Below are 13,438 nucleotides of genomic sequence, written 5' to 3'. Positions count from 1 at the left end.
CGATGTTCCTGTGGCCATCAGCATTATGTACAGTAAATCAATTTCCACCCAGTATTACTCTTCGCCACTCTTCTCCAGTGAAAAAGGTTGCTTAAAAAATGTGGAGAAGTTTTTAACTTCAGTTCTTAACGTCAAGCACTTCTGCACCCACCCACAAAAATCTTAGTCACATCAGGCCTCAAGAGGAAGTTTGCCAGAATTTGTATTTGCAGAAAATGCTTCATCCATCAACCGTTAGAGATGCTCAACACCAAATCGTCTGTCATTTGCAAGCAGAAATTATTATTGCAAATTATTCATTTGCAAGCATGCACATTATTCTTGATATAATTTTCAGGGAACCTGATGTCTCTTGAGAGTACCTAGGTGCCATAGGAAACTACATGTCCTAGGATCCTTAAGACTTGGGGTGCCACCATGTCAGTATTCCTGGTGCCAGGAAGCCTTGCAGAGAAGCTTTCCGCAAGCTTTTCACACAGGGTTTTAGAAGCCCTTTAACTCACATCTCCTCTAGAATGGAGGAGGTATGTTCACATATCGACTAGATTTACCCTGAGGTCCCTGCGAGTTATCAGGGAGCAGTTCACACACAATTTGGGATTTTCATTGTGCGTTAGAGTGTAGCCCGCTTTATATCCAGGGTTAAAAAAAATCCACTATTTGTGACAGTTTTTTGGGAGAACTTCAAGTTCTCATTAAGCCTCCTCATAAACTCGCGGTAAAACCTGCTGTGAGTAAAAGTCCCCAGTCATTTATCTTGCAGACAGATCATGTTGGGGATAAAATGAAGAAGTTGAAGGGGCAGGTGGCTGGGGTCCATGGGTGAGGGGCTTGGAACTCATTGGAGATTCTGGATGTTTCACGGGCTGTGGAGGATGTTCAGGCCTCATTGTGCTCTTAATGATGTCATTGGGAGCATTGCAGGAGCCCTATTCAGGTATTCTGTGAACTGCGTGGACTGGTTTTGCATACAGCATAGGAACAGAGAGACATAGGAAACTGATTTAGGCCGAATCAGACCACTGGTCCATCTAGCACATGCCTGCACAACGTAAGGCCTGAGGACCGGATCCAGCCCATGGAGACTTTCTTGCTGGCTCTTGCAGCAAGAGCAGGAGCCATGAAGAACTCTTAGCAGTTGGATGATTAAGACTAGATGAGAGGCATGTGGCAGCAATGGAATGGCAAGCGAGGGAGCCAGTTGTTGCTCAAGCAATACCTTCCCTAAATAGCATAACTTCCCTAAATGTTTACCTTGAGGCAGTAATGGGCTGGATGAGGGATAACAAACTGAGACTGAATCCAATCAAGACAGAGGTGCTTACTATACGAAGCTGCAGTTCGGAAAATGGGATAGATCTGCCAGTTCTGGGTGGGGTTACACTTCCCAGAAAGGAATAAGTCCGCAGTTTGGGAGTACTTCTGGACTCAACCCTCTCTCTGATACCTCAAGTGGAGGTGGTGGCCAGGAGTGTTTTCTATCAGCTTTGACTGGTTCGCCAACTGCACCCTTTCCTGGAAGTGAGTGATCTTAAGACAGTGCACATGCTGGTAACCTCCAGGCTTGTCTACTGCAGTGCACTCTACGTAGAGCTGCCTTGGTAAGTAGTCCAGAAACTGCAATTGGTGCAGAGTGCTGCTGCCAGATAGGTCTCCAGGGCGTCCTGAAGAGACCATATTACTCTGATTTTAAAAGGACTATACTGGCTACCAGTAGGTTTCTGGGGAAAATGCAAAGTGCTGATTATTACCTATAAAGCCTTTAACTGCTTGGGCCCATTGTATTTAAGAGAACGCCTTCTTCATTATGAACCCCACCACCTATTAAGATCTTCAAGGGAGGTTTGTCTGAGGTTGTCGCTGGCTCGTCTGGTGACAACTCAGAGGTGAGCCTTCTCTGTAGTTGCCCAAGAGCTGTGGAACGCACTCCCTGCTGAGATTAAAGCTGCTTCATCCCTGTTGACCTTTAGGAAACAGCTGAAGACACATCTCTTCAGCCAAGCTTTTTTAGTTTAGTGGGTTTTATGGGTAGTTATTTTAATTTGAACTTTTATATGTTTGAAATTGTTTTTAAAACTATTTGTTTGTTGTAATGTTGTAAACTGCCTAGAGACTTCGGTAGTGGGTGGTATACAAATATGCTCAATAAATAATAAAATAAATAAATAAATAAATAAATAAATACCTTGAGGTCAAGCTGAGCAAAGAGCTTGGCCATCAGAGCAGCAGCCAAAGGTCAAGAACATGCCAGAAGCCAACTTAAGCAGATGGTTCATCAAAGCAAGCAGGGAACAAGCAAAGCAGAACAAGTGGACCTTGTTTCCCAGACAAGGCCTGGCTCAGAAAGGAAGCCTCTTCTCTTTCCTGCTTCAGAGGAAGCCATTGGGTTATCACAAAGGGCAGGGCATGCCCGGGGCCTTTAAAAAAAACACCCTAAAACCCATGGCAGTGCAGAAAGCTGCCACAAGGGGGAGCAATCTGCAGAGCCTTAGATCAGAAAGAGCATGACACTCGCTGTGATTATCAGAAATGATCTGATGCATCGCAGTTCATCTTTTAATTTTAATTCCTGGGGTTTTTTTTCTGTGAGCATCTAATTCTCGGAATGAAGTCATAGGGAGCATCTAATTCGTGTGTGCAGCCTAATTTTGATCCCGTTTTTAAGCAAGAGAAATGTTGTTGCTCTGCAGCTTAAGGCTGATTGAATATTGGACGGGAGGGATTCTCTTGTGTGTTAACATGTCCAAAAAGAAAAAGAAAAGAAAAGAGGAAGTACAGAGAAAGAAACTGGCAATTAATTATTTAAATGTTTTTTAAAATGTAAAATAAACTTTTGGCAGAGTTTTTGAGAATGCATACAGAAAGCCGATAGAGACATCTAGTGGTGATGACATTTGATGCAGAGATTTACAGTTTTAAAAAGCTAACAGGGTGGGTGGGACGGCAGGAGATAGACCAGATTCCAAAGGGGATGTTTATGTATTTATTAAAGAGATGTTTATCTCACCTTCCATTCAAAAGATACTTCTTCAAGGTGGCTCACATCTAATTAAATATCTGTATCTATATCTATCTATATATGTCAAATCACAATCCAATAAAAATAAAATGTCAATAAAGAAAATCAGTGATGCAGGGTATGTAAGGAAATGTAGGCAGGAAACCTCTACATTTTGGTTGAATCAAGTGCATTTGGGCCAGTTTGATTTGGGTGTCAACGCTTCACATATCCCTGTAAATATTGGTCAGTTTTAGTTTGTTCTGGAAAATAACAAGGTGTGTGTTATTAAGAATTGCAATTTTTTTTTTTTACAAAATACACAATTATTTTTAAATTGAATACCTCTGAACAAAGTGATATAATACACAACACTTTTAGATCTTGGGAAAAGATGACTTGAAGGCACCAAATATAGTTCCATCTTGAAATTAAGCGACTCATAGAACTTGCCCTGCGCCAAACAGGAAGATGCCTTGGGAATATGGGCTGCTCTGAGCATCTTGAAGGAAGGGCAAGATACATATGCTAATAAAGTCGTACCTTAGACAGAATTATATAGGTTCATCAATTTGTAAGTACTGTCTTTTATCATGTGTATATGATGGAAATATGTCCCCATTTTATTTTTGTTTCTAAAAGTGACATTTTAGATAGATATCTATATCTATGCATCTCTCTCTCTCTCTCTCTCTCTCTCTCTCTCTCTCTCTCTCTCTCTCTCTCTCTCTCTCTCTGACTGGCAGGCATTGGCCAGAAATCAAATAGCCCCTGGCACCCACCTGAGGCACATAGGAACATATATGGGAACATAGGAAGCTGCCTTATACTGAGTCAGACCCATGGTCCTTCTTAGTTCAACATTGTCTGCACTGACTGGCAGCAGCTTTCCAAGGTTTCAGGCAGGAGTCTTTCTTGAGCTGTTTTGATTGGTTTAAAAAAAATTTGGAGGGGGAAAGTAGAATATAAGGAGGCTGCCTTCAGCATAGTTTTGGTGCAAGTTGGAGAGCTGAAGAGTTCAAGTGAAGGAGTTCAAGGCAGACAAGTTGCTGTCAGAGTCAGAAGCAGAGTCACAAGGAATCGGAGCTGGAGTTGGAAAGAAGAACTGAGAAAAGCTGCTGGAAAGACAGCTGAGAAATCATGGGGAGAGTGAGACTCTCTGGAGGACTGAATCACTCCCAAAGCAGCTGAAGGACCAGTTTGGGATTGAACCCCCAGAACTGGGAAGGAAGAGCAGGACTTGAGGCTGAGCAAGGGACAAGCCAGGCTTGTTGCAGAAGCTGACTAGGGGTGATTGAAGAGGACTCGTTGTAAGGGTTCTGTGTGAGGGCCCACAATCAGTGTAGGATAGATTGGATGCATTATAATAAAGTATCATATATATATATATTTAATTCTCTGAAACGTACCCATCGCTAAGCCCATGCATGGCAGCTCTCATGAGCATTCGGAGAGCTGCCGGATAGCGATGGAAATGGGGGGGAAGAGAAAATGGCAGCAGCCAGCCAGTGGACCCAGGAGTTAATGGCTGGCTCGTCAGCCGGCCGGGAAAACAACAATGGTGCTGGCGGGCAGGCGGAGAAGGCAGGGGAGGCCAGTGGGTGGTCGGAGGGAGGGAGGGTGAGCAGTCAAGAAGCAGCTAGCTAGAAAGCAGAAAGCCCTGTAGGCCGGGTGGGGGGAGAAGAAGCTGGCCGGCCATCCCACCAGCAAGAAAGCACTGGTGGGGAGAAGAAGGGGGCCGCTTGGCCGGCTGGAAAGTGGAGGGTGGTCGGTGGGGGGGGAGAAGTGGGCCAGTTGGCCTGCTGGCCAGAAAGTGGCGGGGGGGGGGAGTAGCAAGAGAGAGAAGAAGCGTGCAGGCCAGAAAGCCGTGGGTGGGGGAGAAAGGTGGTGTTGGGTGGGTGGGCCACTGGAGGTGCAGATGTTCCAGCTAGTTATATTTATTCCTTGCTGTTTTGTACTAAATTTTCCCGAAGGACTACTGATTTGAATGGAACTATTTTAAAGTGGCAGTGGTGACGCTTAAGATCACGGGTCTGGTTGAGACCAGGCTGTGACACGTGGTGGCAGGCATGGTGGGATCCATGACACTGTGTGTTGATGCTTCTAAATGCACAGCTACAGCTTCTAGACCACAGCTTGGAAATAAAATCCACCAGGTTCGAAATGCACACCTCTAAGGCAAAACCAGCACTGTGAACCAAGAGTTCTGCAGATCAGATTTTATTCTGAGTGGGAAAGGAATGCAAACCCTCTCTCCCTACCTCCTTCTTGCCCATGCATCCTCCCATCTACCCCTGCCTCCAAGCCCCCACCAACTTTCCCTTCCCTTTCTCTTACTTTACCCTCCTCATTCCCTTCTGAGTGCCTGGCATGCTGCGATGGCTGCATATCAGATGCAAAGTGTGCTGGGAATTGGAGTTTTACCAGCCATTCCTTCATTATCCTGTTGCCACCACTGGAACAAGAGGAAAGGTTAGTGGCGGGGAAGGAGTTTGGGGGTAGTCAGCTGAGTCAAGTGTTGGGCATTTACAGTGGGGGAGCAGATAGTGTTGAGCCCGATTGTATTCCCAAAGACATTATCAAGAAGACTGCAACAGGGTCTGACACAGGTTCAGAATCTGATTAGGAGAAATGAGCTATTTTCGGATGTCATTCTCCACACACACACACACACACACCTTTGATCTTCAAGCCTGGTTTCAAGGCTATTCTGTTGGTCCAAGCTGCTGTGCTCTGCCCCAGGAAGTGTCCCTTAAAATAATGGTCAAAGCCAGAAGGTGGCACCAGACTCTTCTCATTAGAACTAGTAGAAAAACTGAGTTGGCAGAAAAGGCTAGGAACAACGTCTGCTCCTCCTGCCTTTATTATAGGCATTTCAGACCACTGGCTGACATGATGACAAAAGTTTCTCAGAGCAGTCCCACCGAAATTAAAAGGAGAAGAATGCCTAACTTGTGCTTTTAATTTCAATAGTCTTACTGTGAGTAACTTTCCTCATCACGTAGGCCACTGTGTCTTAAGATGGATACAAATTCCTAAGGAAGAAGTTAAAACTCAGTGCTAGAGTACATGTTTTGCTTGCAGAGGATCCCAGCTGCATTCCCTGGTTTCTCCAATTAGGAAAAGACTTTTGCTGAAACCCTTGTCAGTCTGAGCAAACAATACTGGGTGAAATGGACCAGTGGTCTGTCTCAGTGTAAGGCAGCTTCATAGGTTCATAAACAACATGTCATGGAGATTCCATTCAAGTGCGTTTCACACAAATATATGCATTGGCCCGGTTCACACGTACAGTTTAACTGCAGTTAAAGCTACCAGAGCTAGTTGTAACTGTAGTACACCTGAACGTGCAAAACAGCAGTTAAGCCTCAAATGTAAACTCCAGTTTGCCCAACAAACTCCAATTGGGACCTGAGGTTTTCTTCACGCTTCGCTGCCAATAACCGCAGTTTTGCTGCTAAAGCGTTACGCCCAAAGGAAGACTCATCCCTAACTGCAGTTAAGCACCCATATCCAAACTCCAGGCATAGAGATGGCAGCGGAGACCCCCCCAAAGACGCGGTTGCTGCATGCTTTCAGCACTTCTTGCTGGCAGCCGCTTGGAAAACCAGCCCCTCCCCTCCTGTCCGCCGTTTAGCTATGAAGTTGCCAGGCTACAGGGATGCCAACACGCCCCAGCCCGGACCAGCCATCCTGTCACGCCACTCAGGGTGAGCAGTCATGGAGCAGGCAAGTTCTATCGTTCACAAAAGGAAAGGTGGGGAGGGGTGGCAGCCCCTTTTGCTCCCTAAGTCTTACTCATGAGAAGAACCATCCAGGGAAGTGATCAGAATGCTCCTGCGTTGCACCTAGAGGTTGCCCTGCCACTACAGACCAGGACTGCTCTCTCATGAGAGTGACAAGCCATAGAGGCACACATGCGGGCCGGAGGGCTGCAGATGCCCAGCTGGGATCAGAGGTGCTCTAAACCCCGGACCTTGGGGACCTGGCCCGTGGGCTCCAATGTCCGGGGGGGCTCCAAATGGCCAGGGGAGCTTTCTCCTGCGCCCACCCTGCCGCACTGAACATTCTTTTTTAAAAAAAATGTTCAACCTCCACACAGCTGAGGGGTGGCTGCCGGGGGGTAGGAGCGTGCACGGAACCACAGAGGCACGGTCCAGCACTGGGGGGAGTGTGGCTTTAAGGGAGTGGAGGGGTAGTACTTACCCCTCCCGCCGCTTTCCCCCCTCCGGCACTGCACTGTGGTGCAAAGTTTTTGGGGCGGCAGAGTTGTGACGTATGCGGCACTCTCAATGTGCGACGTATGCGGCGCGCACGCAATGGCAACAGCAACGGGCGCATGCGTGGCGGCCACTTCACTTTGTCCCAGAAAACAATGGGGGCAGGGGCGGCAGGGAGGAATTCTGCCACCCCAAAAACTTTGCACCACAGTGCAGCGCCGGAGGGGGGAAAGCGGCGGGAGGGGTAAGTACTACCCCACACACACACCCTTAAAGCCACTCACACACCCGCCGGACCACCAGACTGGCCAAATTCCGAACCGGTCCGGAGGCCTCTCACATGGCCCCAGACTGGTTCGTGCACATTCCTACCGGGAGGTGAGCCCAGTAGTCTTTCTTCCCCCACCCCCCGACGGTGACCGGAGTGAGTGCTGGGCCTGCCGTTCGGCCCAGCATCTTTGACTAACTGCGAGGCGCACTGAAAGCCCATGACATCAGGGGCTGGCGACAATGTCTCACAACTGAGCAGACACACCTTACAGTTAGAGATGGTGGGCCGAACAGCAGGCCCAGGGGTTGCTGCAGCTACCAGGGGTGGGGGGAGAAGGACTGCTGGGTTCAGCCCCCGGCAGTCGTCTCTCGGCCGTGCGGTGGCTGAAAATCTTTTTTAAAAGGAAAGTTTGGCAAATCAGTGCAGCAGGTGCAGGAGGCCCCCAAAATTGGTTGGGGGGCTTTGTGCTGGGGGGGGGCTTGTGCCAAGGGGGGGCCTTGTGCTGGGGGGCCTTCCACCAGGTGTGGTCCAGGCACCCAAATGACCTAGGTGCACCCATGGCTGGAATACTATGTCCCTGCAAGCCCCAGGGAAGCGTAGCCCAGCCACACCTTTCCTGATCTTGGTGGATGGTGGACTCCAGGATTACAAGCACTCACCTGGCCGTCAGGTCACCCCACAGCACATAGGCATGGATTTCTCTGCTGACTATGCCCACATGGCTTGGCAGGGATAGCTGGAATTGCCATCTCCCCTTGCCTGGGGTTCCCCACGGTGGCTCATTTACTACTTCACAGGGTTGTTGTGAAAGAGAAACTCAAGGATGTAGTACACTGCTCTGGGCTCCTTGGAGGAAGAGCGGGATATAAGGAAAAGAAATAGAAAAAAAATCACAAAATACAAAGATCTACAAATTGAAATTGAAAGGCTGTGGCAGAAACAGACCAAAATAATCCCAGTGGTAATTGGCACCCTAGGTGCAGTTCCAGAAGACCTTGAAGAGCACCTCAACACCATAGGGGCCACAGAAATCACCATCAGCCAATTACAAAAAGCAGCTTTATTGGGAACAGCCTATATTCTGCGACAATATCTATAACAATTGACAATAAAATTCAGCCATCCCAGGTCCTTGGGAAGGACTCAATGTCTGGATAAAACAAACCAGTCAATAACACCTGTCTGACTGTGTAAATAAATAAATAAATAAATAAATAAATAAATAAATAAATAAATAAATAATATGCTTCCATGATGGCCCTGGCCTGGGAATTGTGAATGGCTGGGAAGATTCACTCCACAGCCCAGCGCCTGCACCGTCCGTGCAAATGGTTTGCGTGGGGGTGCTATTGGCGGGGTCTGAAAGGCAGGCCCCCAGAAGGGATTCTAGAGTAGCCAAGTTCTATTTTTCACCCAGTAAACATGGGGAAGGGGGGCCCAGCCTCTTCACCAGAGAGAGGATGTTTGCTCCCTTAGTCTTACTCATGAAAAGAACTGTCTGTTGGGCACTAATTGAAAAATTTACACAACGCTATTCATGTTGTAGGCTGAAATGCCAGCCCATTACCCCACAGACCACTCTCTCGTGAGAGCGGCAGGCTAAGGGGAGTGAGGGAGGATGCTCCATGCAGGAAAGCTGTGGGGATGGGCACTCGGGCAAGTGATGCCAAGCCACTGTCAAACCCTGAGCCACTGGGGCTCTCTACTCCTGGGAATCTCTGTGCCTCTAGATCTATATGCACTGCAATGCTGGCCCTGGCCCCAGGGGCATAGCAAGGCTGGAGTGGGCCCAGAGACAAGATTTTAAAATCCCCCCCCCACCGAAGCTCAGCTCATGAAGTAAAGAAATCTTAAATGAGGCTGAATAGTGGTAACAAAAAGCATAGTAAAATTTATTTATATATATAACACCTATGTGCCACAATAGAACATCATCCTAAATTATTTTTTAAAAGCTTTTGTAAATTGTGGACGATGCAAATCATTTAATGGCACTAGAGAAAGATCTGCTGTACTGGTAGCTCCAGGTCTTAACACTCACGTCAATTTCAGAGGATGAATACAACTGAAGGAAGCCCGGGCGGGTTTGCGGCTAGGGGAGTCAGTCATGTGACTTGCCTCTGGGGGCCCCGCCAAGTAGGGATGTGCGATTCGGTTTGGATCCGAACCGATTCGGATCCAAACCAGCCTGGTTTGGCGGTTCGGATCCGAACCGAACCGGGGGTGTTTCAGATCCGAAACGTTTCGGATCCAAACCGAATCCAAACCGGTTCAGATCTGAACCAGTTCAGATTTTCCGAACCGGTTCAGATGCGCCATAGGTCTGTATAGGCCTTTAAATACAGTTTAAAGTGTGTCCTCCATTTTGTGGCTCCTTCCTGCAACTTTTGCTCCTGGCATCCATTTTGTGAGGCTATTTTTCAGGCATTGCATTGGCTGCGCTATTGATCCTTTGATTGGCCAGAATGAGTCTTGCACTCTGGCACCCTGTTGGCCGTGGGGGGAGTGCAAAGGTGGAGGCTCCCAAAGGAGGGACTTTCAAACCTACTATATAAACCAAGCCTCTTGCCTAGAAAATTCTCTTTGGCTGCAGTTGTGGGATTATCATCTGAGACCCTTGCTCTTTGCTGCTGGTGTCTGTGAGTCCCTGACTGTGTCCTATAGTGTGTGTCTCTGTGTCTCTCTCTCTCTCTCTCTGTGTTGTTGTGCCACCTTCTTTTGTCCATCTGCCCTCTGTGACTGTCTGTCTGTCTGTCCAAAGTTACCTTCTTTACTTTCCCCTCAACTTTTCCCAACTTTTCCTGTTGCTTTTCTGCTCCCCCCCCCTCCTTTCCTCATTCTCCTTTTTTCTCTCTCATTCTTCCTCCTCTGACTATTTGGCTTCCCCTCCCCCACCCATCTTCTGAATTGCTTTCATTTCTTGCTGTTATTATTTGTGCCTTGCCTTCCCTCCCCCCCAACTTTTGATTTTCATTCCATTGGGTTATTTATTCCTTCTGCTGTGTTAATTTATATATTTGCTGCTTTGTTTGGTTCAATTGTTAATTAATATGTGTGCTATTGCTTTACCTGTGCTGTGATTTTAATTGGTTTTCTTTGATTCGATTGCATTTGCATTATCTGATTGCTCCCCTCCACTCTGTGCACCTGCTCCTGCCCTCCCCTCTCCCATCCAGAACCCCAAACCCACCCCACCCCACCCCAGTTGCTCCCCATCCCCCCTCCCATCCAGCTTCCTCCCCATTGCTGCTGCCTGCCTGAGTTCAGCTTCCTTAGAGACTGAGGTTTTTAGTTTAGATTATTGTTGAAATTAGTTTATTGTCTTTTTGCTTCTCCTTTGGTGGTTGAGTGGGCCTTTTTGGTTTGTCCCCCCCCCCCCCCCGAGATCTTCTCCTGCCCAGTTCTGTTGCTGCTGGTTTTTCCATTGATTTAAATTGGGTGTTTTGATTCAAATCATTGGCTTGTCTCTCTGATTGTTATTAACTGATTTGTTCCCCTCTGTGTGGCCCTGCCTGCTCCCCCCACCCTCCCTCCTCCAAGACTCCCCACCCCAGTTGCTCCCCATCCCCCCTTCCATCCAGCTTCCTCCCCATTGCTGCTGCCTGCCTGAGTTCAGCTTTTTCGTTTGCTGTTTGTTGATGCCCCCTCCCCTTCCTCCCAACACCCCCCTGCCACATTGAAACACACACCCAGAAACACACCCTCTGGTCTCTCCTCTTCTTGCCCCCCTGACTCCCTTTACATACCCCAGACCCCTTGCCACACACTCACCCCCCCAAAAAACACACCCTCTGGTCTCTCCTCTTCTTGCCCCCTGACTCCCTTTACATACCCCAGACCCCTTGCCACACACTCACACACACCCCAGAAACACACCCTCTGGTCTCTCCTCTTCTTGCCCCCCTGACTCCCTTTACATACCCCAGACCCCTTGCCACACACTCACACACACCCCAGAAACACACCCTCTGGTCTCTCCTCTTCTTGCCCCCCTGACTCCCTTTACATACCCCAGACCCCTTGCCACACACTCACCCCCCCGAAACACACCCTCTGGTCTCTCCTCTTCTTGCCCCCCTGACTCCCTTTACATACCCCAGACCCCTTGCCACACACTCACCCCCCCCGAAACACACCCTCTGGTCTCTCCTCTTCTTGCCCCCTGACTCCCTTTACATACCCCAGACCCCTTGCCACACACTCACACACACCCCAGAAACACACCCTCTGGTCTCTCCTCTTCTTGCCCCCCGACTCCCTTTACATACCCCAGACCCCTTGCCACACTAACCCCCCTGAAACACACCCTCTGGTCCCTCCTCTTGGGACCGCTGCTGCTGCTTCCCCCCCAACACCTGAATCCCCCCTCCCTTCTGCTGCTACATCACAGCTCCCCCCTCCGTGCTCCTGCTCCTCTCTCTCTCTCTCTCTCTCTTCTCTCTCTCTCTCTCTCTCCTCCATCCCTTCACTTCTTCCCACAGCTGCAGCCACACAGTAGCCTACCACCTCCGACCTCACCTGGAGGTCCCTGCCATTGGATTTTTCTTTTCTTTTCTGAAAGTTGTTCATTTCATTTGTCTCTGCTTGATGGTGAGTTGAGCGACACAAATTAGTGTTGTCTCCTCACTTCTGCCCCTCCATCGTTTACCTACCCCGGCTGCCTGTGTGCCTCGTGTGGCCGCCCTGTCTGTGTCCCAGCCCAGGGGTGGCTGGCTGGCGGCGGCGCATCCGTGACCAGCAGTGAGGGGCAGGAGAAGGACCGGAAGAAGAGGGGTTAGTGCGTGTGCAATTGTGCACCTTTTGTTGCCCCCTTTCCCTCCCTAGTTGGCAGTTTTAAATAGGGACACCCCTATTTTGAAATGCATTTGAGTGTGAGGAGGAGGGACCCTTGGAGATCATGTACTGTTGTGTAACTTGTGTCTTGCTTGATGAAGAAATTGGTTGCTGCTGTGTGTGTTGCATTGCATGCAGGTGGTTTTTTAACAGGTTCCCCCCAACAACTCACCCCGCCCCACCCCAGATCATTATGTTTGGAAGATATATGATGATGTTCCATGGTGCCAAGTGTTTGCTGCTGCCTGCTTGCTTGCCTTGGGCAGTGGGTTCTCTCTGTGAAAGTGCAGTTGGTTTCTGGAAGTGCAATAATTTGGGCTTTGTGAAATTGAAAGTTCCTATAGGCTGCAAACACCAGCACACATTGCACTCACACTGGTGCCACCACCTGCCTTGGGCCTCTCTGTGTCCTTGAGCAAATATGTGGTGGACCAGAGAACCATTTCTTTCAAGTAAGGCAAAAGGCATGCACTCACTGAGCACACATGAAGAAGATGTGAAGACAAGAGACAACTTCTAGAACCAGCAGCAGGTGAGTGTTGTGTTGTGTTGCTTGACAATGCCATTGCCCATGCTCAATCCTCAGTCTGCTGTAACTAAACTAACTATCATCCTCACATGCAGCTCAGCTCAGCTGCACTCACTGCACTCACTAGACACTACAGCTGGTGGTAGAAGTCCTGAATTTTAACTTTCAAATCTGTGCTCGGATTGCCTTTCCTCCTTCTGCCAGTAATTGTGCCCTCTCCCCTTGCAGTTGCGTCGTGATGGGTTGGCGTGCGTGTGCCGTCTACTTAGCTCTCCTCATGTTGGCTTGGCTTGCTAGGCACTGGCTGGCAGCAGCTGTTGGCTGTGTGTGCTATGCTCAGGCTGTGGTGCGTGTGACTGGCAATGTTGGTGTAGCAACACTGGTTGTGGTGGTAGTAGTAGTAGTTGTTGTTGTTGCTGGGCTGGCTGCTGTCCTGTGCTGACTCTGCGCACTTGGTCTGGTTTGGATCGGTCCCTCTGGCCTGCCTGGACACAGATGTAGGGTGTGTGTGCATCATCCGTGGGGAGGAGGAGCAGCAGAGCAGAGCAGGTTGGCTGGCTTCTGTCTGTCGGGCCTAGTCAGTGGCA

General features: G+C 48.8%; 1 protein-coding gene across 3 annotated transcripts in view; it reads right to left on the bottom strand.

Annotated features, from left to right (window-relative positions):
* The window catches only part of LOC128324941 (uncharacterized), a 223,484-nt gene that overhangs the window by 163,455 nt on the left and 46,591 nt on the right, over window positions 1–13,438 (bottom strand). The window contains exon 1 of one of the 3 annotated variants that reach the window (XM_053250164.1): window positions 2,186–2,366. The exons of the other annotated variants lie outside the window; for them this stretch is intronic. Coding sequence (XP_053106139.1) covers window positions 2,186–2,218 — 33 coding nt within the window. The 5' untranslated portion in view covers window positions 2,219–2,366. Of the gene's footprint in view, window positions 1–2,185; window positions 2,367–13,438 lie in introns of those variants that run through there. 3 annotated transcript variants of the gene reach the window in all.

This window comes from Hemicordylus capensis, chromosome 4 (genome assembly GCF_027244095.1).
Source record: "Hemicordylus capensis ecotype Gifberg chromosome 4, rHemCap1.1.pri, whole genome shotgun sequence".
In the NCBI taxonomy this organism is placed as follows: Eukaryota; Metazoa; Chordata; class Lepidosauria; order Squamata; family Cordylidae; genus Hemicordylus; species Hemicordylus capensis.
Note: the sequence above shows the minus strand (reverse complement) of the source record. Positions and strands in the feature narration are given on the sequence as shown.